Below are 24621 nucleotides of genomic sequence, written 5' to 3'. Positions count from 1 at the left end.
ATACAATTTGGTAAGGGTGTATCCAGAGAAATATTGGAATATCAGCTACTTATCTACCAGGTAACCCAAAATTCAGTGACAAACATCAGGTCATGCAAATTCAATAAAATAAGACTTAATCACCAGTTACCAAACTGTGTTTCTTGGACACCAGACCCTGGGACAGCAGGGACAGATGCTTTTCACTGCATTGAGGGGGCAATTGTTTATCTATGCATTCTCTCCTTTTCTGCATCATCAGTCGGGTATTATGAAAAATACAACAAGACTCAGCGTCTGTTAATTGGTAGTGCCGATTGGTCTACTTAACCATGGTTCCCTGTGATGCTCAACATGGGTTTTAACCATGCATCACCATCCTGAAACAACCAGATTATTGGTTCATCCCGTAACAGGGGAACCCATCCATGTCAAAAACAACAAACCAATCAATTTGTAGAGTCTAAAGAAACCTCTACTGCAACTGGGACTGGCGGACCGAACATTGAACATTATCTCAGCGGGCCACAGACAGTCCACCAAAAACTATATCTGGTATACATCAGGAAATTGGAGATATATTGTCACAGAAACAACATCATCTACAGTTTGATGAACATAACGTCTGTTCTCGAATTCCTGGCAGGCCTCCATTATGATGAGGGGCTCAGTTACAGTGCCATTAACTGCGCCAGAAGTGCCCTTTCAACATATCTATGGCGAGGATCAGAGCGTCATTCTGTTGGGACGAAGGGCCGAATGGCCTACTCCTGCACCTAATTTCTATGTTTCTATGTTTCTATGTAACCAAATTTATGAGGGGAATTTTTAATATCAATTCCCCAAGAACCAGGTACTCTCTAAATGGGATATGAGTATTGCCCTAACGTTGCTATGGAATTGGTCTCCAACAACAGCTCTGTCCCTGCAAAGACTGACGCACAAAACAGTCATGCTGATGGCTTTGGTCACGGCACTAAGGGTACAGTCGTACATAAGTTAAGGCCGGACTATATGACTTCTTCAACAGGAATATAACGTTTCATATTACGAATTAGTCAAACAGTCAAATCATCAGGCCTCAAAATAGAATTTAGGGATTACCCTACAGATATCGTCTCTGTATAATAAGACAATTATTGTTCTATATGGAGAACACCAAAAACATCTGAGGCTATGAGATGGCACTACTAATCAGCCACAAACAAACCCACAAAAAAGTGTCAGTTCAAACTATTTCCAGATGGCTGAAACAGGGTTTAACAACAGCTGGGGTGGATACTAACATATTCAAATCTTATTCCACCAGGGCTGCAACTACATCAGCAGCTATGGAGTTGGATGTACCAATGAACCAAATCCTCGAGGCAGCAGGATGGATCAGGGGAAAATGTTCCAACTATTCTACCACAAACTAGTAGTTAAACTGGAACTTTGCAGAGCCAATTTTTAGTTCTGTAATATAATTTCACCCCATAAATAGGGGCTATAATTTGTTGTTAACAATTTATCATGGATTTCAATGTTGGATTCATGTCTAAACATGTTAACACAATTCCTCCCACGGTCAATTAAGGCAGATGTGATGCATGGACTCGTTTCCACGGCATGAAATCACAGAGCTTTGAAATCTTCACGTAGTCACTCACGTGACTCCGAAGTAAAATAGTAAGATTAAGCGAGAACTTACCAGTTCGAAGTTTGATCGTTATTTTATGAGGAGTACGTTGAGGGGTATACGTGCTCTCCGCTCCCACCCTTGATCATATACTCAACTGATATTTTCTTCTCTAATCTTACTATGTTCAGTCATTACAGTTATCTGTGATTTCACACCGCTGCTTTGAAGAATGACACGCATGTGTCCTGGCGGGGTTCTTCACGTATTCCCTCAACGTACTCCTTATAAAATAACGATCAAACTTCGAACTAGTAAGTTCTCGTTTAATCTTTCTATTCTCTGCCACAGAAGGCAGTGGAGGCCAGTTCACTGGATGTGTTCAAGAGAATCCAACGGAATCAAGGGATATGGGGAGAAAGCAGTAAGGAGGTACTGATTTAGGATGATCAGCCATAATCATATTGAATGGCGGTGCTGGCTCGAAGGGCTGAATGGCCTACTCCTGAATGGCCTACATTTGCTATGTTTCTGTGTTTCCAGAATCTCACAGCCCGAGGGATGTGGTTGGAAAGCTGAGCACCCGGAGGAAACCCACGTGGTCACAACAGGAGCGTGCCAACTCAACACGGACAGCATTGGAAGTCAGTTCTTCTGGCTCTGATGAGAAGTCATCACGAGCTTTATGAAGTTTAAAGATACAGCGTGGAAACAGGCCCTTTGGCCTACCATGTCCACATTGAATATCGATCACCTGTTCACACTAGTTCTATGTTATCCTACATTCTCATCCACTCCCTACACACTAGGGGCAACTTACAGATGCCAATTAACCTACAAACTGCACATCTTCGCACAATGGTGCAGCAGTAGAGTTGCTGCCTCACAATGTCAGAGACACGGATACGATCCTAACTACGGGTGCTGTCTGTGCAGAGTTTGTCCGTTCTCCCTGTGACCGTGTGGGTTTCCCTTGGGTGCTCCGGTTTCAAAGACGTGCGGGTTTGCAGGGTAATTGTCCTCTGTACAGTGCCGCTGGTGTGTGCGATGGGATAGGATAAAACTTGTATACAACTGTTCGAAATTCGGCATGGAAACGGTAGACCGAAGGGCATGTCTTCACGCTGTATCTCTAAACCTAGCTAACCTAAACCAGAGCACCTGGAGGAAACACACATGGTCACAGGGAAAACGCACAAACTCCACACAAACAACACCCATAGTCAGGATCGAACGGGGTCTCTGGCACTGTGAGGCAGTAGCTCTGCTGCTGTGCCACCCTCATACTGACATTTTATTTATGTTCTTCCCATCATAGACACTGCCTGATCACAGGAGCTTTTCAGCATTTTGTGTTATCCTGCATGAAAAGGGATGATATATTCTGCATAATTGTTGGCCCCCTCACCCACAGCACCATGCGCCCCACTAGCGGGTAACTGCATCCCACGACATCAAAAATATATCACAGTGCCTCCCCTCTTCCAAATGGATACATCGCAAAGCATTTTGTTAAAGAACCAAAAGACACCGTCCACACTTTGTCATTCAGCTTACTGCTACCAAGCCCTCACCACCAACCCTCTATCAACGCAGTGAAATATCACATTTTGCCTACAAGGTAGATCAAAATGCTGGAGAAACTCAGCGGGTGAGGCATCATCTATGGAGCGAAGGAATAGGTGACGTTTCGGGTCGAAACCCTCAACCCGAAATGTTGCCTATTTCCTTCGCTCCATAGATGCTGTTGCACCTGCTGAGTTTCTCCAGCACTTTTGTCTACCTTCGATTTTCCAGCATCTGCATTTCCTTCTTAAACTCTACCACTGTGTCGCCTACTGTTTTATTTGTTCATTTTTCAGGATCTGAGAGTTACTGGCAAGGTTAACATTTGTTGTGAATCCCTGGCTACGTTAGAGAAGATGAATGTTCTTCCTGAACTGCTGTAGCCCACCTGGTGAAGGTACTCCCACAAAGCTGTGGGGTGTGGGGTTAGGGAACACGTTTGACCCAACAAGGATGAAGGAAAGCGGATATATTTCCAAGTCTGGATGGAATGTGGCTTGGAGGGGAACGTGGAGATCGTGGTTGTTATGCCCCTGTTCCACTTAGGAAACCTGAACGGAAACCTCTGGAGACTTTGCAGGTGGTTGCCGGAGGTTGCAGGTAGTGGAAGCAGGTAGGGAGACTGACAAAAACCCCCGGGAACCCGCACGGAAACCTTGGATGGGGCGCAAAGTTTCCAGAGGTTTCCGTTCAGGTTTTCTAAGTGGGACAGGGGCATAACTCCCTTGGTGGGAGTGGACGCAGCGCAGACCATCATGGAAACCAACTTCCCTCCCATTGACTGCATCTACACATGACGCTGCCTCGGAAAGGCCAGCAGCATATTCAAGGACCAGTCCCACCCTCTTCACTTCCTCTTCTCCCCTCTCCCATCAGGCAAGAGGTACAGAAGTGTGAAAACGTACACCTCTAGATTCAGGGACAGTTTCTTCCTAGCTGTTATCAGGCAACTGAACCATCCTATCACCAACTAGCGAGTGGTCCTGACCTACCATCTACCTCATTGGAGACTATCGGACTATCTTTAATTGAACTTTATTGAATGTTATCTCACACTAAACTTTGTTCCCTTTATCCTGTATCTGTACACTGTGGATGACTCGAATGTATTGTCTTTATTCAGACTGGATAGCAGCAACAAGAGCTGTTCACTGCAGCTCGGTACACGTGACAATAAACTAAACTAAACTAAAGCCGTGGCCACTGGTTTGGGAGATGCGGTCAGTGGTCTATGTGAATGATGTGAGTGCACTGAGTAGATAATAGACAACAGACAATAGGTGCAGGAGTAGGCCATTCGGCCCTTCAAGCCAGCACTACCATTCAATATGATCATGGGGTGGTGGACGATGAGTTACTGGTCAAGCAGGCTGCTTTATTCACAACAGTGTAGAGGTTTACGACTGTGCTGCAGGCTAGTGGTGCATATCCCGTCACACTTCTGATTTGTGGCTTGCAAATAGTGGCAAGGCTCAATGGAAAGAGGGAAGTCACTGGCCCCAGGATGTGCAATGTCTGAACTAGATCAGCCACCTCTGGCTGAACACATTTTAAAATTCTTCAGCCTCATCTTTAGCTGGTAGAGATGCTACCTCACAGCCCCAGAGACCGTGTTCGATCCTGACCACGGGTGCTGCCTGTGCGGGGTTTGTACGTTCTACCTGGGACTGCGTGGGTTTTCCTCGGGGTGCTCCGGGTTCCTCCCACATCCCTAAGACGTGCTGGTGTGCCGGTTAAATGGCCTTTTACACTCTCAGTAACTCCTACAGCTGCCAACACAGACCCTGCCGTTTGGTCCAAGCCACAAGAACAACAGGAATCCATGGCTGACACAAAGCCACGTCACTGCACTGTGCAGAGAAGATAAGGAAACATAATGAGAATGGACAAAACCTATGAGAACAGCACCTGCCCGAGTATCCCCCCACCATCCTGTCTCCCTATCAAAATGTTCCCACAGCACTGGGCACTCCTGCAAACACAAAAAACACAAAGTCTGAAGAAGGGTCTCAACCTGAAACGTCACCCATTCCTTCTCTCTAGAGATGCTGCCTGTCCCGCTGAGTTACTCCAGCTTTTTGTGTCTAACACAAAGAAATACTTGGACTGGCCCTCGGAGGGCTTTATAAAGACCTGCTGCATTTTTAAATTGCCCATGACCCTACCAGCTATCTGTGCGTTTAGGTGTTAGCAATGTACTGATGATACAGTCAATTTTGAAGGTAATCTGCTTTATACTCTTCCAAATCCACCGTAATACACCTGGCACTAAGGCAGCACATCGGTTAATGGCTGGATTATGCAAAGCAAATTAGCCTTCAAGCTCAGTACTGTTTTGTCCCTCACTCACTCACACGGGCAGTGACTGGAAATAGCATTCAAAATCTTTCAAAATATAATTTTCTTTCCCATTAAGCACTTTAGAAATTAAAACAATATTAACACAATCCTTTCCCTGCTACAATATTCTCAAAACACACATTAGGGATGATTTCAGAAAGCCTGCGTTACGAATTTCCTTCTTATGTTGAGGTTGCAGTTGTTTCAGTCATGTAACCGTTTGATCAGGGCTGCTGTTAAATGATATTAATTGGCCCGTTAAAATACACTCAAACTTTCCTTCAGTGCCCACTTCCCTTTTGGAATGTCTTGCTGTGTTTCAAAGATCTGCACAAGTACAGTATGTTTTCTACCGAAAATGTTCATGAGCTCAATCCTGATGCATCTTAGACCTGGCCTACTTCTTGTACCTGGCTGGATATTAATTGAAACAGAGGGTATTCGAACATGTTTTCTTTGTGTGTGTGTGTGTGTGTGTGTGTGTGTGTGTGTGTGTGTGTGTGTGTGTGTGTGTGTGTGTGTGTGTGTGTGTGTGTGTGTGTGTGTGTGTGTGTGTGTGTGTGTGTGTGTGTGTGTGTGTGTGTGTGTGTGTGTGTGTCTCTCTCTCTCTCTCTCTCTGTCGCTCTCTCTCTCTCTAACTCACACACACATACAGCGCAGTCATAAACCTGTCCTCAGCTGCCCAGACCAGCAATGGAGTCACAGTCTTCCTGCATGTTTTAGTTTGGTCTGCTCAGTATTACAGAAGGATTACAATGTGTTAACAATGATCATTTGCTTATTTATTTCACCAACCTCAAATTTGCAAGACTTCAACTGGTAACTTTAATTCAACTTCAGAGGCAAGTTGATTTGCTCTGTTGAAAATAAAATGTATTTATTTATTTTGAGAGTCATAGACTCCCACGGCATGAAAACGGGCCCTTTGGTCCATTGAGTCCATGCCGACCATCAAGCTTCCAATGATATTAATTCTACATTAATCTCATTTTTATTCTCCCCGCATTCTCCATTTCCTCCGCCAGATTCTACACACTCGGGGCAATTTACGGAGGACAATTAACCTACCAACACGCATATATTTGGGACGTGGGAGCAAACCGGAGCACCTGGAGAAAATGCAGACTGTCTCAGAGAGAACGTGCAAACTCTGTATAGACGGCATCAGTCATAAAGCAAGGAAACTGACTCTCTGGCCCAACTTATCCATGCAGCCAATGATGCCCCATCCAAGCTAACCATACTCCTCTAACCCTTCTCTATGTATGTACCAGTCCAAATGTCTTTTAAATATTGTTATTGTACCTGCCGCAAATACCTCCATACACCCACCCCATACACAAATACAGTTGCCCCTCACGTTTTCCCTCCCAAATTAAACAATGTCCTCTGGTTCTCGATTCTCTAATGCTGTGCTTTCACCCTATTTATTCCCCTCATGATTTTATACACTTGTATAAGATCACCCCTCAGCCTCCTACACTCCAAGGAATAAAGTCCTAGCCTGCCCAACCTCTCCCCCATAGCTCAGGCCCTCAAATCCTGTCAACATCCTCGTGAATCTCAGGGTTGAACCAGAGTCACTGGAGGAGTGAAGTAACATTCACTGTGCCGGCCTATGAGCCAATAATTAATAATAAAATGAATCGTTGGTATTCGGATCAATTATGATTGGGAACATCTTGGCCTTCCTGGCTTACAAGGCAAAGAGTTTAATTATAGCTTGTACACCAAGGAAAGAGGCCTCTAAATAATACCATGTAAACAGATCGTTAAGAATATTACGGTATCTCAAACGGATCCCAATTAATCTTGTGTTCATGACGCAGTGAACCTACCAACTATTTCACTTGCTCTGTGGTAAACCGAGCTTCAGGGGAGAAGTGTTCTGCAACTTTCAAAACTTCTTTAACGAAACGCACACCAGAAGCAATTCTCAGCTTTGCCCAGGACACACAAAGTGTGTGGACACACTTCCCACATTTCCCCAAAAACATTCCTACTTCTTTAATGACTGCTTTTCCATCTTCCCGACAAGATAGTCAGTCAGATAGACGGGCAGAAGCATCTTCTCACAATGGAAAAATAATCAAATACTTGAGTGGCTTGGTCTAAATGTTAAAAAATATTGTCCCTAGTGTGTGTAGGAGACAGTGTGCGGGGAACTCTGGTTGGCGAGGTCTCGGTGGGTCGAAGGGCCTGTTTCCGCACTGTATCTCTAAGCTAGAGTTCATAGCTTTCAGCTGAGGGAACCAAAGTTTAAAGGAGATGTGCGGGGCAAGTTTTATTTCTACACAGAAGGTGGTGAGTGCCTGGAACATGCTGGTGGACCCGCAGGTTGTGGGGGCAGAGACATTAGTGGCATTTAAGAGACCTTTGGATGGGCACATGGATATGGAGGGAAATGGATTATGAGCAGACAGAGGAGAGGTGGACTTGGCACCAGGTTCGTCACACAGACATTGTGGGCCAAACGGCCTGTTCTTGTGCTGTACTGTTCCATGTTGTAAGATGCACCGTAGAAACTATAGAAGCTGTGGAATTGCCTCAACATGACCGGTGGGTTCAATCCCCACACTGCCACAGCAACGAGGAAACGGTGCATAGTCGGAGGTAGAATTATTACGGCAACTTTTATTCTCTCACGTATATGCAAACTCCAAGTAGAGTAACCCCGTTGATTCCACTCCCTGCTCCTTCCCTGCGGCCCAGAAAGTTAATCTCTCTCAAGTGTCTTTTCAATATCCTGATTAACACCATTCCCACCACCTCCATAGACAGCGAGTTCCAAATCGCTCAGAGACACAAAATGCTGGATTAACTCAGTGGGACAGGCAGCATCTCTGGAGCGAAGGAATGGGTGACGTTTCGGGTCGAAGAAGAAGGGTCTCGACCCGAAACGTCACCCATTCCTTCTCTCCAGAGATGCTGCCTGTCCCGCTGAGTTACTCCAGCATTTTGTTTCTATCTTTGGTTTAAACCAGGGTCTGCAGTTCCTTCTTTCCAAATTAGTGACTCACTCTGTGAGAAGAAAACGTTTTCCTTACAGCCTTCTACGTCCAGTTTTTAAAACATCTCTTTGCCCAGTCCTTGAATCATTCCCCAATGGGAATAACCTTCCTCTCTCTACTTTGCAGTCCGTGATAAGGATTAAATGGAGAAGTTGGGAATTTGTCGTCTGGCATCAAAGAAGATAGGGAGGAGATTTCTGGACAAAATTGTAGCTGATTTTAAGTGAATCAGCTACAATTGGGAATGCAAAACAAAGAAACTCACCAGGACTTGTCACATGTGAAAAAAAGTAAAATATCATTCATTCATTGGACAGGTTTAGTTAGATGTGGGCTAAAGACAGGCAAGTGGGACGAGTATAGATGGGAAATATTGGGTGGTGTGGGCAAGTTGGGCCGAAGGGCCTGTTTCCATGCTGTGTCACTATGACTCGATGACCAGGATAATTCTCTCCAATGTCCTGCCTAATGTCCCTCAGCCAGCATTGGAAGTAACAACTATCCGATTACTGCCTCAATTCTGTGTGCAGGAACCATTTCGCACAAATTAGCTGCCCTCCTCCCACCCACCACCCCCATTTCCAATTGCCACCACAATACCAAATTACTTCATTGGGAGTATGCCTTTGGGAGATTGTAAATAGTGCAGTATAATCTTTCTGATACCATGGTCAAGACTTACAAAGTGATGTTCTATTACAGATTGTTTAGTTTAGATTAGTTTAGTTTAGAGATGCAATGTAGAAACAGGCCCTTTGACACACTCAGTCCGCGCCGACTGGCAATCTCCTCACTCTTACACTACCCGACACACACTCGGGACAATTTACAATTTTCACCAAATTAACCTACAAACCCGTAAGTCTTTGGAGTGTGGGAGAAAACCGGAGCACCTGGAGAAAACCCATGCAGTTCACGGGGAGAACGCACAATCATACAACAGCACCAGTAGTCAGGATCGAACACGAGGCACTTTTTTGCATGTTTGCCAATGTTACAAATGTGAGTGGTTTTGTAGAAAGTGTAGATGGTTGTGAAAATTACAGCAGGATTTTAGAGAAATAGAAAATAGGTACTTTCTCTTAAATCCATCCAGTGATTTGGCCTCCCTGCCCTCTGTGGCAGGGAATTCCACAAATTCACAACTCTCCGTTTTAAAAAGTTTTTTCTCACCTCAGTCTTAAATGGCTTCCCCTTTATTCTAAGACTGTGACCCCTGGTTCTGGACTCGCCCAACATTGGAAACATTTTGCCTGCATCTAGCTTGTCCAGTCCTTTTATAATTTTATGTTTCTACTAGATTAAGTGGGCCCGTTGGGTCCCAGCATCACACGGGAGGGCTGGTCACCCAACGCAATATTCCACCTCTCCACCAATTCCAATATTGCTCACCAGTGGGGGGGGGGAGGTTCTGTTGCGCTAGTATGGGTGTTGTGGGCTGAAGGTACTGGTCTCCAGACTCATACACACACACACACACACACAGACTCACACACACACACACACAGACTAATACACACACACACACACACAGACTAATACACACACACACACACACACACTCACTCACATACACACACACACAGACTCACACACACAGACTCACACACACACAGACTCACACACACACAGACTCACACACACACAGACTCTCACACACACACACTCACACGCACACACTCTCACACACACACACACTCTCACACACACACACACACTCTCACACACACAGACTCACACACACACACACACACACAGACACACACACACACACAGACACACAGACACACACACACACACACATTCACCCAATACTAAAATGCCAAGTAACTTCAGAACGTGTTGAATATACAGTGTGTAAATGAATGTTTAAAGCCTCCTGTAGAGGCTGCTGGTGCTGAAGCAAAAATGTGCGTTAACGTCCAACAAACACACTCACCAGAGACGGAGCATTTTAGAACCACATTAAGGGCACTCACTGTGGTGTCGGCATGCATTCAGTGTTATTCGCAGCTCAGAGAGCCGTGATCCTCTCGCTTCCTCCATCTCGCAAAGACTGAGTGAGGCACGACACTTCCGGGTTTTATAGTCCCTCCCCCCTGCCGCCAGCGGGGGCAGCAGAGAGAATGGCGAAATTAAAAAAAAAACATTAATATCTCTCTGATTTTTCATTCATGGGAAAAATCCTCCAGTCCAGTCCGGCGGAGGGGTACTCTAAGTGAGGTGGCCAAAAATGACGGCCGTAAGTGGCGGCATTCTCTCGGAAATCACAGCACAGTAAGTCAAAAGCGGTCAAGATCAGACTTTTAGTAATATAGATAAGATCCTCCCTTCTAAACTCCAGTGAATACAAGCCTAGTCTTTTCAATCTTTCCTCATATGACAGTCCCGCCAACCCAGGGATCAATCTTGTGAACCTACACTGCACTGCCTCAATCACAAGGATGTCCTTCCTCAAACTAAGAGACCAAAACTATACACAATACTCCAGATGTGGTCTTACCAGAGCCCTATACAACTGCAGAAGAACATCTCTACTCCTATACTTGAATCCTCTTGTTATGATGGCCAACATTCCATTAGCTTGTTATGATGGCCAACATTCCATCTGCCCACTCACTCAACCTGTCCAGGTCACTCTGCAACCTCCTAACATCCTCTTCACAGTTCACACTGCCACCCAGCTTTGTGTCATCCGCTAACCTGCTAGTGTTGCTCCTAATTCCCTCTTCCAAATCATTAATATATATGGTAAACAGTTGCGGCCCCAACACCGAGCCTTGCGGCACTCAACTCGCCACTGCCTGCCATTCTGAAAAGGACCCGTTCACTCCTACTCTTTGCTTCCTGTCTGCCAACCAATTTTCTATCCACGTCAACACCCTACCCCTAATACCATGTGCTCTAATTTTAGTCATCAGTCTCCCATGCGGGACCTTATCAAAGGCTTTCTGAAAGTCTAGATACACTACATCCACTGGCTCCCCTTTATCCATTTTACTTGTCACATCCTCAAATGATTCCAGAAGATTAGTCAAGTATTATTTTCCTTTCATAAATCCATGCTGACTTGGACTAATCCTTTTACTGCTATCCAAATGTCCCATTATTACCTCTTTAATAATTGACTCCAGCATCGTTCCCACCACCGAAGTCAGGCTAACTGTAATTCCCTGTTTTCTCACTCGCTCCTTTCTTGAAAAGTGGGATAACATTAGCTATCCTCCCATCCACAGGAATTGACCCTGAATCTATTGAACATTGGAAAATGATCACCAATGCATCCACTATTTCTAGAGCCACCTCCCTGAGGACCCTGGGATGCGGTCCATCAGGCCCCGGGGATTTATCATCCTTCAGTCCCATTAGACAGCCCAATACTATTTCTCGCCTAATGAAAATTTGTTTCAGTTCCTCGACCCCCTTAGTCGATTGGCCAGGTGGGCTGAGGAATGGTTGTTGGGATTTAATGCAGTAAAATGCGAAGTGTTGCATTTTGGGAACTCTAACATGCGCAGGGATCTACACAGTGAATGATGGGGCTCTGGGGAATTTTGTAGAGCAGAAGGATCTAGGAGTGCAGGTGCATGGTTCCTTGAAGGTGGTCAAAAAGGCATTTGGCACATTGGCCTTCATCAGAGTATCGAGAAGTTGGAAAGCCATGTTGCAGTTGTATAAGATGTTGGTGGTGCCACATTTAAAGTATTGTGTTCAGATCTGGGCACCATGTTAATAGGAAAGATGTTATCAAGCTGGAAAGAGTACAGAGAAGATTTACGAGGATGTTGCCAGGACTAGAGGATCTGAGTTATAAAGGTTGAGTAGGCTGGGACACTATTCCTTGGAGCGCGTGAGGATGAGGAGTGATCATACAGAGGTGCATAAAATCATGAGAGGAATAGATTGGGTAGATGCACAGAGTTTCATGTCCAGTGGGTGATTTGAGGACCAGAGGACATAGGTTTAAGGTGAAGGGGAAAATATTTAATAGGAATCTGAGGGGTAACATTTTCACACAGGTGGGTGAATGGAACGAGCTGCCAGAGGAGGTAGTTGAGGCTGGGACTATCCCAACATTTAAGAAACAGTTAGACAGGTACTTGGATAGGACAGGTTTGGAGGGATATGGACCAAAGGCGGGCAGGTGGGACTAGCGTAGCTGGGACATATTGGCTGGTGTGACCATGTTGGGTGAAACGTGCCTGTTTTTAAGCTGTATCACTCTATGCTAAATTAGCCCCTGCCACAAAAAAAAGTATTTGGCCCAGTTTATTCCAGTTTGCATTGCCACAGATCATAAAATACTGGATTAACTCTGGAGGTCAGGAGGCATCTTTGGAGAACATGGATAGGTGACGTTCTGGGTCAGGACCCTTCTTCAGTCTCTGGGATACTCAGAAGTGAAAACAAGCTAATGAAAGGTCATTGACACAGAACATTGTTCCTTTTTGGCTACCAGACTTATGAAGTTACCTCCATAGCTTCTGCTTCCTTTCTGACAGTGCTGTGTCCCTGGATTTTTATTGCGTATTTTCGACATACATTGTCGCGGCTTGGAGTCAGATTTTAGAAACGTAGAAAATAGGTGCAGGAGTAGGCTATTCGGCCCTTCGAGCCATTCAATATAATCATGGCTGATCACCCTAAATCAGTACCCCGTTCCTGCTTTCTCCCCATATACCTTGATTCCGTTAGCCCTAAGAGCTATCTAACTCTCTCTTGAAAACATCCAGTGAATTGGCCTCCACTGCTTTCTGTGGCAGAGAATTCCACAGATTCACAACTCTCTGGTTGAGGATTGTGAGTTACACAGTGGCCGATTTTCTCATATGTTTGTGTTGCTTTTTTCAGGAACCCCCATGGGACGTGGACCAACAAAATATCTTGTGAAAACCACAAGGAGGTGATGCAGGTAAACAGGGCTTTCATCAGCTTGATCTGCTCCTCATATTGCTGCATCACTTATTAAACTATAAACACATCAAAAGGATCTAATTCCCCATGAAAGGTTGTGTTCCAGAAGTGAAAACCATTTTACTTCTACCCCAGACTAGAAAATTACACTTAAAAAGCATGCGACTTAAGAGACTTAAAGAGAATGAGACTTAAAAAGAAATCACAGCCATTTTATTAAATGAGCCATTTCTGAAGTTCAGAAGTTATAGGGCAAAATTAGGCCATTCAGTCCATCAAGTCTACTCCAGCATTCACTCATGGCTGTCTATCTTTCTCTCTCAACCCCATTCTCCTGCCTTCTACCCATTACCCCTGACAGCCGTACTAATCAAGAACCCCTCAATCTCCACCTTAAAAATATCCATTGACTTGGCCTCCACAGCCGTCTGTGGCAATGAATTCCACAGATTCACCACCCTCTGACTAAAGAAATTCCTCCTCATCTCCTTTCTTAAGGTACATCCTTTCATTATAGTCCTAGACTCTCCCACTAGTGGAGACGTCCTCTCCACATCCACTATCCAGACCGTTCACTATTCCATTTGTGTCCCTTTCTGTCCCTTTCATCTGCTCAACCAACATAGAGAGCTAATGCTGAGGAACAGAACACTTTCCCCTGTGCATCACCGAGGTGAGGAATAAATGTGGGATAAACGTTCATGCCACCAAATCATGGAGATAAAAGGAACTGCAGATGCTGGTTTACAAAAATAGACACAAAGTGCTGGAGGAACTCAGCTGGCCAGGCAGCATCTCTGGAGAATAGGTGAAGTTTCAGATCAGGACCCTTCTTCAGACTGATTGTGATGGGGGAGAAAGTTGGGAGAGAGGTGGGGATGGGACAACGTCTGGCAAGTGATAGGTGGATATAGGTGAGGCGGGGGAGGGTTGATTGGTAGATGGTTGGACAAAGACCAGAGTTCTCTACCCCTCCCCCCCCTCATCACCAGTGCTCGACCAGCTTCTGTCACATCAGCTGAGGCTCGACTAACAACTATAACCCCAGGACCACAGAGTTGTGAGTTCAAGTCCTACTCTGAGGTGGAGTACAGCAGACTCAAGGAGTGATGCCCTGTTGGAGGTGCCGATGAGCGAGATGAGAACTGGGGTGGATGTTAAAGATCTAACCACACTTTACTGATGAACAGCAGAATTCCACCATCGTCCCCCCTTTCTGATATCAGAGCCTGGATCTGACTCCAGCCCTTACCCCCTTTGGATTTTCAACCCCCTCCAACTAATCTCCCCCTTTCCGATATCATCCTTCCACTATACTTCCCCGAGCCTCCATCCACCCCTCTGCCCTCCCCGCCCCCCCCCCCCCCCTGAGTCTGGGTCTGTCACCAGCCCCTACCCCTGTTGGGTTTTCACCACCGCGCCCCTCCCCCCGACCTCCACCTTTCCACTACCCCCTCACCTGTATCCACCTATCACTTGCCATTTTACTGCTCCATTGCAAAATCTTCTCAATCTATGGCCACTTTGAGTAACCTCTGTAGGTTGGAGGACAGTTTCTTCCCATCGGGTCAATTGGTGCTTTAAGCCACCACAATCCTGGCTCAGCACCTATGATCTACCATTGAATTTGTTCTACTTGCACAGCCTACTTCAGTTTTTCATTATTACAGTCTGGTTATCTAGTATTACTGATTATTAATTTGTATTACTGAGCATTGGACATTTATTGACATGTTTTTGCGTTAATGGGGCTTTAAAGCTACAGCAAACAAGAATTTCATTGTTCCATTGCAGCACATATGACAATTAAACACTCTTGACTTGAAGGGTCCCGAGGCGAAACATTGTCTGTCCATTTCCCTCTACAGATGCTGCCTGGCCCACAGAGATCCTCCAGTAGGTTGTTATTATGTGGAGCTTGACAGGATGGAAACAGCAATGATATTTGCATGGTAGACAAAATTGCTGGAGAAACTCAGCGGGTGCGGCAGCATCTATGGAGCAAAGGAAATAGGCAACGTTTCAGGCCGAAAAACCCTTCTTCAGACGTTCGGCCCGAAACGTTGCCTATTTCCCTCGCTCCATAGATGCTGCCACACCCACTGAGTTTCTCCAGCAATTTTGTCTACCTTTGGTTTTCCAGCATCTTCTTGAACAGTGATATTTGCATGGCAGCACAGTGGAGCAGCAGTAGAGTTGCTGTCACACAGCGTCAGAGACCCGTGATCGAGGCAGACTACGGGTGCTATCCATACAGAGTTTGCACGTTTTCCCTGTGACTTGCAAGGGTTTTCTCTGGGATATCCAGTTTCCTCCCACACTACAAAAACATGCAGATTTGTAGGTTAATTGGCTTCTGTAAATTGCCCCGAGTGTGTTGGATGCGAAAGTGGGATAACATGGAAACTAGTGTGTGGGTGATCAATGGTCGGTGTGGCTTGGGGGCCTGTTTCCTTGCTGTATCTCTAAACTAATCTAAACTAAAGTCAAAACTAAAGCTCAAAAATGTTATACATCAATACAATCAAGCCAAAGTCAAGTACAATAGATAGAGCAATGGGGAAGATACAGAGAGTAGAATATAGTTCTTGGCATTGGAGTCCGTCAGTTCCATAGACAAAATCCAATTACCACAATGGGGTCGAGGTGAATAGGACAGTACTTCAGCTTATGGACTTTTGAGACATTAAGGAAGACATTGGATATGGAATTTGTTCAGGAATGTGGCACTGGAGTAAAAGATCAGCAATGATCTAACGCTTGGTACCAGCACCTGTACAGGTCTGTTCTGGCATCTATTTCTGACCTTCTTACATTTTGTATGCTTGATAATCTGAAGTAATGTTGGTGCAAGGAACATGGATTGTTTACCCGGTGGCACTTCCAGTGAGATTTGATACAATGTAAAGCTCTCCAGTAACATAGGAACAGGAGCAGGCTAACCAGGCGCTCAATTATAGATCCAGATAGATCTGTGTGACAACTCCAAATTCCACCAGCGTTCCACGTCACCTTGAAGATATCGATATAGCGCAGAAACAGGCCCTTCGGCCCACCGAGTCTGCGCCGACCAGCGATCCCTGCACACAAACACTATCCTACACACTGGGATAATTTACAATTGCACCAAGCCAAGCCAAGCCAATAAACCTGTACATCGAAGAAACCGGAGATCCCGGAGAAAACCCACGCTTTTGTTTCCTAACAAAATCCCATCTCTATCTGGGGAGGGTTACGACCCGAAACGTCACCTGTTCCTTTTCTCCAGAGATGCTGCCTGACCTGCTGACTTGCTCCAGCATGCAGTGACGATCTTCAGTAGAAACCAGCATCTGCAGTTCCTTCCGATCGTACCCGGGTCTCTGGCGCTGTAAAGGCAGCAACTCTACCGCTGAGCCACCTTGCTACAAAGTCCTGGTTGTTCCATGCTATTTAGGGCGGTCACGGTTGCGCAACGGTAGAGTTTTGCGGGGATCGCTGGTCGGCGCGGACCCGGTGGGCCGAAGGGCGACCCCCGCCCTTTTATTACCACTATTCCACGCTGTATCTCTATACTAAACTAAGCATGGAGGAATGATACAAGGCTGTTCTCAAAGCTTCATTGGAAAAGAACAACAGTCACATGACAGCACAGAATTGGGAAAGAGGTTCTGAGAGTATAGGGAGGTTTCACGGCAGTCGGGTCACGACCCATGACCCGTACTGTTGCAACGCTACTCCAAATGGATTACACGCGATGTACAGTACTGCAGGTAGGCACTTACCATTGTTTCCAGCGTAGCGGGCCCGTTAAAACCCGCTGAAATTGTCAATTTTTGCGCTGTAAATAATTATGGAAATCGGGATAAGTGTGAGAGACATTTAGCATACTTCAGAATTCCAAAAGTGAGGAGAAATGACGGTAGATAGAAACAAGAGCTGGAGGGACAACAACAGCCAGAGTGCTTGGCGAACATTGGCCGTTTGCTCACTGCATTTCATCAACAGTAAGGCATTATTTGTGTTTTTCTTGATTCCTTGGCATCTAAAAAGTTTCAGAAGTGATAAATCTGGCTAATTTTTTTTAATCGCCCATGGTTCTCGTGCGTTTTTACATACAAAATGAAAACGCATCTGAAGAAAAATTTACAGCCAGATTTATCACTTCTGAGAATTTTTAGATACCAAAGGAATCAAGAAAAAACACAAATAATGCCTTACTTGATGAAATGCAGTGAGCAAACGCGATAATTCCCAATATTTTCAATGTTTACCAAGCACTTTAGCTGCTGTAGTCCCTTCAGTTCTCGCTTCTCTATACCTTCATTTCGCTTCACGTTTGGAATTCTGAAGTTGGGTACATGTCTCTCACACTTACCCCGACTCCCACAAATTTTTTCAGTGCAAAAATTCAACATTTTGGCGGTTTTTAACAGGTAGGAAAGTACGCGTTTCTAGCATTAATAACATATACCGGAAGTGACGGATGTCTTCCAGTTGGATTTAGCGGCTCCGCGCGTCGAGCCCTATGACCCAGTGACCTTCCGTGCAACCCCCCCATAGGAGATACTTGTACCTTGATCGGGATCAGAGTCAAAATCGCAGAAGGAGTCCACCACTTCCATACCTACCCACCCAACTGACACCTCCTGCTCCACCCCTGGAATTGAGTAGTGTCGAGGCATGTGAGTCCCCATGGGACTGCAAAGAAAGTTATTTTATATAAAGATCCACGTTCTTAAAAATCAAGTTCGGAAATGAATTGTAGAATTTAGGGTCTTGACAGATGAAGGATGGCATGAGGGCGCTGCTGGTAGAACTTCTTCCACACCAGAGACCCTGGTTTCATTCTGACCTCGGTTGATGTCTGTGTGGAGTTTGCACGTTCTCCCTGTGACCGCGTGTGTTTCCTCCAGGTGCTCCCATATCCCCATGACGTGCGGGTTTGTAGGTTAATTACCCCCTAGTTTGTGTAGGGAGTCGATGAGAAAGACGGATAACATGGAACTAGCGTTAATGGATAATCAGGGGTTGGCGTGAACTTGGTGGGCCGAAGGGTCTGATTCCATGCTGGATCTCTAAACTAAACTAAGTGACACAAGTGAAACAAAATCAGGCCGACCCTTGCAACGCCGACCCAGGACAACGGCCCTTTTGGAGAACATTGAAACTTGAAGGATATAAGATTGGCTGAGTGGCTGACATTTTACAATTTCGTTGTACATGGTTCATGTTACAATGACAATAAAGAAACTATTCTATTCTATTCTATTCTATTGCGCCTGAAACGTGGCGACTCTCACGTTCACATTTATTGTCACATGCACCAATTAAGGTACAGTGATATTTGAGTTACCATACAGCCATACAAGTAAAAAAAGAACACAATACACAATAAATCTATCCACCAATAAATTTAACATAAACATCCACCGCCGTGGAATCAGCATTCCTCACTGTGATGGAAGGTACTATTTACTGTGGTAATTTTTACTGGCGCATGCAAAAAAAAAGGAGATTCGTTGTACATGTGACATTAAAATGCCATTGAACCATTAATACATGCCAGAGGGAACAATTACAGATAGAGATGCAGCCCCTTCGTAAAGAGGAAATGGAGGGGGGGGGGGGGGGGGGGGGGGGGGGGGCATAAGAATCATTTGAATGCAAAGAAAAATAATCCAGAAACCAATGGAAAATACCAGGAGTTTACACTTAGACCCACAGAGGAGCAAGAACTTAGTTTTGCCTGCGCTTCAGGTACATCCTCTGCCCGTCGCACTCGTCAGAAAGGTTATGTGTTTGTCTTATAAACGGATATTTTCCCACTTAAATTAATTTGGCAGAGGAAGAAAATGTAATAGTGACTCCAAATCTTAATATAACTTAATATAACTAATTCACAAAAGTTCTAAAGTTCACACAAGTTTTGTCAGACTCGGTTCAATCTACCTGTTGCACAATGAAAACAATATTTCAGAGCACAGTAAAAATGAGCGCACAACACATTGAAAGAGTTTGCAGACAGACACAAAATGCTGGAGTAACACAGCGGGTCAGGCAGCATCTCTGGAGAGAAGGAATCGGTGGCGTTTCGGCTCGAGACCCTTCTTCACACTGAATTCCATCTGTCTAAAGGTTCTGCTGTGAACGGTCACAGTCAGTGTCCGCCCAGTGGATATTTTTACTGCTGTCGACACGAGAGAGCGAGCGAGAGAGAGAGAGAGTGTGTGTGTATGTGTGCGCCTGCTCTATTCCACTCTCACCCGGGAGTGTGATGGGTCATTGAATCCTCACGGCGGTTATCGGCGTGGGCCGAATGCCAGATGCTGTGCTGTACTCGCTCTGTCTTCGTCCCAATTCACTGATCCACAGCCTCCTGATCCACAGTCACTGCCTTCATTCCCGCTGCCCACAGCCCTTGGTCATTCGTGCCTCAGTACCTGCACCCCCCCCCCCCCCCCCCCCCCCGCGTCCCCGTCCCACTCACCACTGCCCCACCGAACCCATTGTCACCTTGCGGTCCCCGTCCTGTTCCACCGCCGTCTCAGCGCCCGGTATACTCTCCGTCTCACTGTCCCATGTCCCCCTACCCCTCGTCCCGTCCCCCTCTCTCGCACTGTTCCCGGTGTCCCGACCTTCCCAGCCTCCCTGCCCGGTGCCCACCTGCGTGTTGCAGCTTCCCGCATCCAGCAGCCACTGCAGACAGGGCAAGTTCCCGGTGGCTGCCGCGTCGTGAGCCGGTGTGGCGCCGTTCCTGGCGCGCTGGTTCCCGGGCAGCTTCGCCTCGTCCACCAGGAAGGCGAGCGCGTCGATGCGGCCGGAGCGGGCGGCCAGGTGAACCGCTGTAGCCCCCAGGTGGTCGCCCCCCGCCCTGGGTAGCAGGCCCTGGCTGTGCAGAGCCCGCAGCGCCGGCAAGTCCCCGCTCTTGGCCGCCGCCAGCGCCGGCTCCACCACCATCCTCCTGCGATCTGTTTAAACCATCAGCCCCAGTTGATGCATCCTACACTGCCGCCTGCCCGCTCCACAGTCCCGCTGGGCTAGTGCCATGCTGAATATTTAATTCCTGGGGATTTGAATAATCTATGAAAGAGGCGGCACCACTTCAGCAGAACAACAGGCGGCAGCCGGCACTACAACCAGTCCCCGAGCGGCACTCGCTCACACCCTCCCCAGACACACGCTCCCTCTCTCCACTCTCTCCCTCCCCACACACACGCTCCCTCTCACCACTCACTCCCTCAACTCTCCCCCTCCCTCAACTCTCTCTCTTCCTCCCCACACACACGCTCCACTCTCACCCAGCAGAGAGGTGCAGAGTACAGTAGTGTGGAAATTCCTCTTCTAGCCAACTCCTTGATACTTGTCACAAAGTGCTGGAGTTACTCTCCCCTGCCCTCCGTCCCGCCCCTCTCTTCCCCTCTCAATGACCCATCCCATTGCCTTCCGTCCCGTTCTTCTCCCCCTCTCACCCCCTCTCAATGCCCCGTGCCCCCCATTACACTGTCCCGCTGCTCCAGGTCCCTGTCCCCCCTGGGTCCCCACCCCCACCCGGTTACACTGACTCGATGCCCGCCCCCCCAGCGCTTTGCTGGAGTTAGAAACATAGAAAAATAGGAGCGGGAGTAGGCCATTCGGCCCTTTGAGCCAGCACCGTCATTCAAAATGATCACGGCTGATCATCTAAAATCAGTACCTCGTTCCTGCTCTTTCCCCATATCCCTTTTCCGTTAGCCCTAAGAGCTAAATCTAAATCGCTCTTGAAAACATCCGGTGAATTGGTCTCCACTGTCTTCTGTGACAGAATTCCACAGATTCACAACACTCTGGGTGAAAATGTTTTTCCTCATCTCAGTCCTAAATGGCCTTATTCTTAAATTGTGACCCCTGGTTCTGGACTCACCCAACATCGGGAACATTTTTTTCCTGCATCTAGCCTGTCCAATCCTTTAAGGATTTTATTTGTTTCTATAAGATGCCCTGTCATCCTTCTAAATTCTAGTGAATACAAGCCCAGTCGTTCCATTCTTTCATCATATGACAGTCCCGCCATCCTGGGAATTTATCCTTGTGAACCTACGCTGCACTCGCTCAATAGCAAGAATATGCTTCCTCAAATTAGGAAACCAATAGTCCAGCTGCCATCTCACCAGGGCAACTGCAGTAGGACCTAAACTCAAATCCTCTCGCAATGAAGGCCAACATGCCATTAGCTTTCTTCACTGCCTGCTGTACCTGCATGCTTACTTTCATTGACTGATGTACAAGCACACCCAGGAGAGTTAAACCTCTCCTTTTCTTAATCTGACGCCATTCAGATTATGGACACAAAATGCTGGAGTAACTCAGTGGGACAGGCAGCATCTCCAGAGATGCTGCCTGTCCCGCTGAGTTACTCCAGTATTTTGTGTCTACCTTTGATTTAAACCAGCATCTGTAGTTCTTTCCTACACACCCTTCAGATAATAATCTGCCTTCCCGTTCTTGCCACCATGGTGGATAACCTCACATTTATCTACATTATACTGCATCTGCTATGCTTCTGCCCAATTACCCAACCTAACCAAGTCACCCTGCAGCCTCATAGCATCCTTCTCGCAGTTCACCCCGCAAATTTGGAGATGTCACATTTAATTCCCTTGTCTAAATTGTTAATATATATTGCAAATACCTGGGCACTAGTCTCAGCACTAAACCTTGCGGCACCCCACTAGTTACTCCAGTACTTAGTGTCTTTTCTTGATAAGCCATCACCTGCAGTTCCCTGTGTCTCATCTATGATCTTTGGGTTTTACTGACAGAGGAGGTACTTGAGTGTAGATGGGACATGTTGGTCGGGATGGACGAGGTGGGCTGAAGGGCCTGTTTCCATGGTGTTGACTCTATTTGCCTTTATTAAACTGTCACTAAGTTGAACGCCTTTAAATGCTTTAGTTATGCAAAAATGAGTTTTGTTCCTCAATTGTAAGAAGAAATGAAACTAATTTTACCAATGAATACTAAAGGAGGAAGACTGATTGAACGTTATTGCCTTCCATCACAGTGATCAATGTGGTGGATGTTTATATGAAGTTATATCGTTCTTCTCAATTGTCTTGTGTTCTTTTAATTGTATGGCTGCATGGTAACTCAAATATCACTGTACCTTAATTGGTGCATGAGACAATAAATATGAATCTGAACCTGAATACTTTGTAAATTATGAAGAAATAACATGCAGAACAGTTTCCCCGTCACGTTACCTTTGTGTTATCCCAATGATTGATTGACTGATTGATTATAGGATACAACATGGAAATAGGCCCTTCAGCCCATTGAGTTCACACCGACCATTGATCACCTGTTCACACTAGTTCTATGTTATCCCACTTTCTCATCCAATCCCTACACACTAGGGGCAAACCCATACATCTTTAGGATGTAGGTGGAAACCCGGAGTCCCACACCGTCATAGGGAGAACGTGCAAACTCCACACAGACAGCACCCAAAGTGAGGATCGAACAACGCGCCATGTAGATGGAGTCAATGGAAGAGAGGGTGGTTTGTACGATGGTCTGGGCTGCGTCCACAACTCTGCAATTTGGCAGAAGCACCACAACAAGGCCTTAGGAGCAGACAGCTTCTTCAGCACTGCAGTTCTAAAACTCACCGGTGAAAAGCTTCAGTCACAACTCCGCAATCTCACCATCCACATTTGGGAAGGAGAAGATGAACCAGGGGACATCAGAGATGGTATGATCATGACCATCATCTAGGAAGGAGACAACTCTGATTGTAACTGGACAGGTCTCCCTGCTGCCTGCCACAGGGGCACCTTGAACTACTCTCCCCCTGAGATCAGAAAGCTGTCCCTTAAACCACAGTGTAGTTCCTGCCCATGCAAGGCCCAGTGCACTTGAACTTCACTGCACGCCAACACCTGGAAAATTGCATGAGCACTTTGAGAACATCCTTCGTCTTTTGTCTGTCTGAGAACTTCAATTGGGGCAGCAACCACTATGTGTGTGGCCTCTTTTGATCTAATTAAAGCAACTATGCAGTGCTCTCCCCAAATATGGTCACCCACAGAAACTCACCATCACCTCACATTTGGATCAATGTGGAATGCAAACCATGATCCAAGGATGACACAAAGCTGGGTAGCAGTGTGAACTGTGAAGAGGATGCTATGAGGATGCAGGGTGATTTGGATAGGTTGGGTGAGTGGGCAGATGCAGATGTATGGCAGATGCAGTATAATGTGGATAAATGTGAGGTTATCCACTTCGGTGGCAAGAACAAGAAGGCAGATTATTATCTGAATGGTGTCAGATTAGGAAAAGTGGAGGTGCAACAAGACCTGGGTGTCCTTGTACATCAGTCCCTGAAAGTAAGCATGCTGGTGGCTAATGGCATGTTGGTCTTCATAATGAGAAGATTTGAGTAGAGGAGCAAAGCGGTCCTTCTGCAGTTGTACCGGGCCCTGGTGAGACCACACCTGGAGTATTGTGTGCAGTTTTGGTACCCTAATTTGAGGAAGCACATTTTTGCTATTGAGGTAGTGCAGCATATGTTCACGAGGTTAATTCCCGGGATGGCGGGACTGTCATATGTTGAAAGAATGGAACGACTGGGCTTGTATTCACTGGAATTTAGAAGGATGTGAGGGGATTTTATAGAAACATATAAAATCATCAAGGGCTTGGACACGCTAGATGCAGGAAACCCGATGTTGGGGGAGTCCAGAACCAGGGGCCACAGTTTATGAATAAGGGGTAGGCCATTTAGAACTGAGATGAGGAGAAACATTTTCACCCAGAGAGTAGTGAATTTGTGGAATTCTCTGCCTGAGAAGATAATGGAGGCCGATTCACTGGATGTATTCAAAAAAGAGTTAGATGGAGCTCTTAAGGCGAGTGGAATCAAGGGATATGGGGAGAAGGCAGGAATGGGGTACTGAGTGTGGATGATCAGCCATGATCACATTGAATGGTGGTGCAGGCACGAAGGGCCTGCACCTATTTTCTATGTACGTATCTATGTTTCCATGTAAACCAATGGGACTGCAACAGACCGAATCTCAGTGAAGGCCTGAGTCAACAAGGTTATACATTGTTTTGTTTAGTTTAGCTTGGTTTAGTTTAGGTTAGAGATACAGTGTGGAAACAGACGTTTTGGCCCACCGAGTCTGCGTTGACCAGTGATCCCTGTACACTAGAACTATCCAACACTCT

General features: G+C 46.2%; 1 protein-coding gene across 2 annotated transcripts in view; it reads right to left on the bottom strand.

Moving 5' to 3' along the window:
- espn (espin) overlaps nucleotides 1–20544 on the bottom strand; it is a 251281-nt gene extending 230737 nt beyond the window's left edge. Inside the window, exon 1 of one of the 2 annotated variants that reach the window (XM_033047984.1) lies at nucleotides 20074–20544. In XM_033047984.1, coding sequence (XP_032903875.1) covers nucleotides 20074–20367 — 294 coding nt within the window. In that variant the 5' untranslated portion in view covers nucleotides 20368–20544. The remainder of the gene's footprint in view (nucleotides 1–20073) is intronic. The other variant, XM_033047985.1, reaches the window with a different exon arrangement.
- Nucleotides 20545–24621: the final 4077 nt, after the last annotated feature.

Source organism: Amblyraja radiata, chromosome 31 (assembly GCF_010909765.2).
Source record: "Amblyraja radiata isolate CabotCenter1 chromosome 31, sAmbRad1.1.pri, whole genome shotgun sequence".
NCBI classification, from domain to species: domain Eukaryota; kingdom Metazoa; phylum Chordata; class Chondrichthyes; order Rajiformes; family Rajidae; genus Amblyraja; species Amblyraja radiata.
Note: the sequence above shows the minus strand (reverse complement) of the source record. Positions and strands in the feature narration are given on the sequence as shown.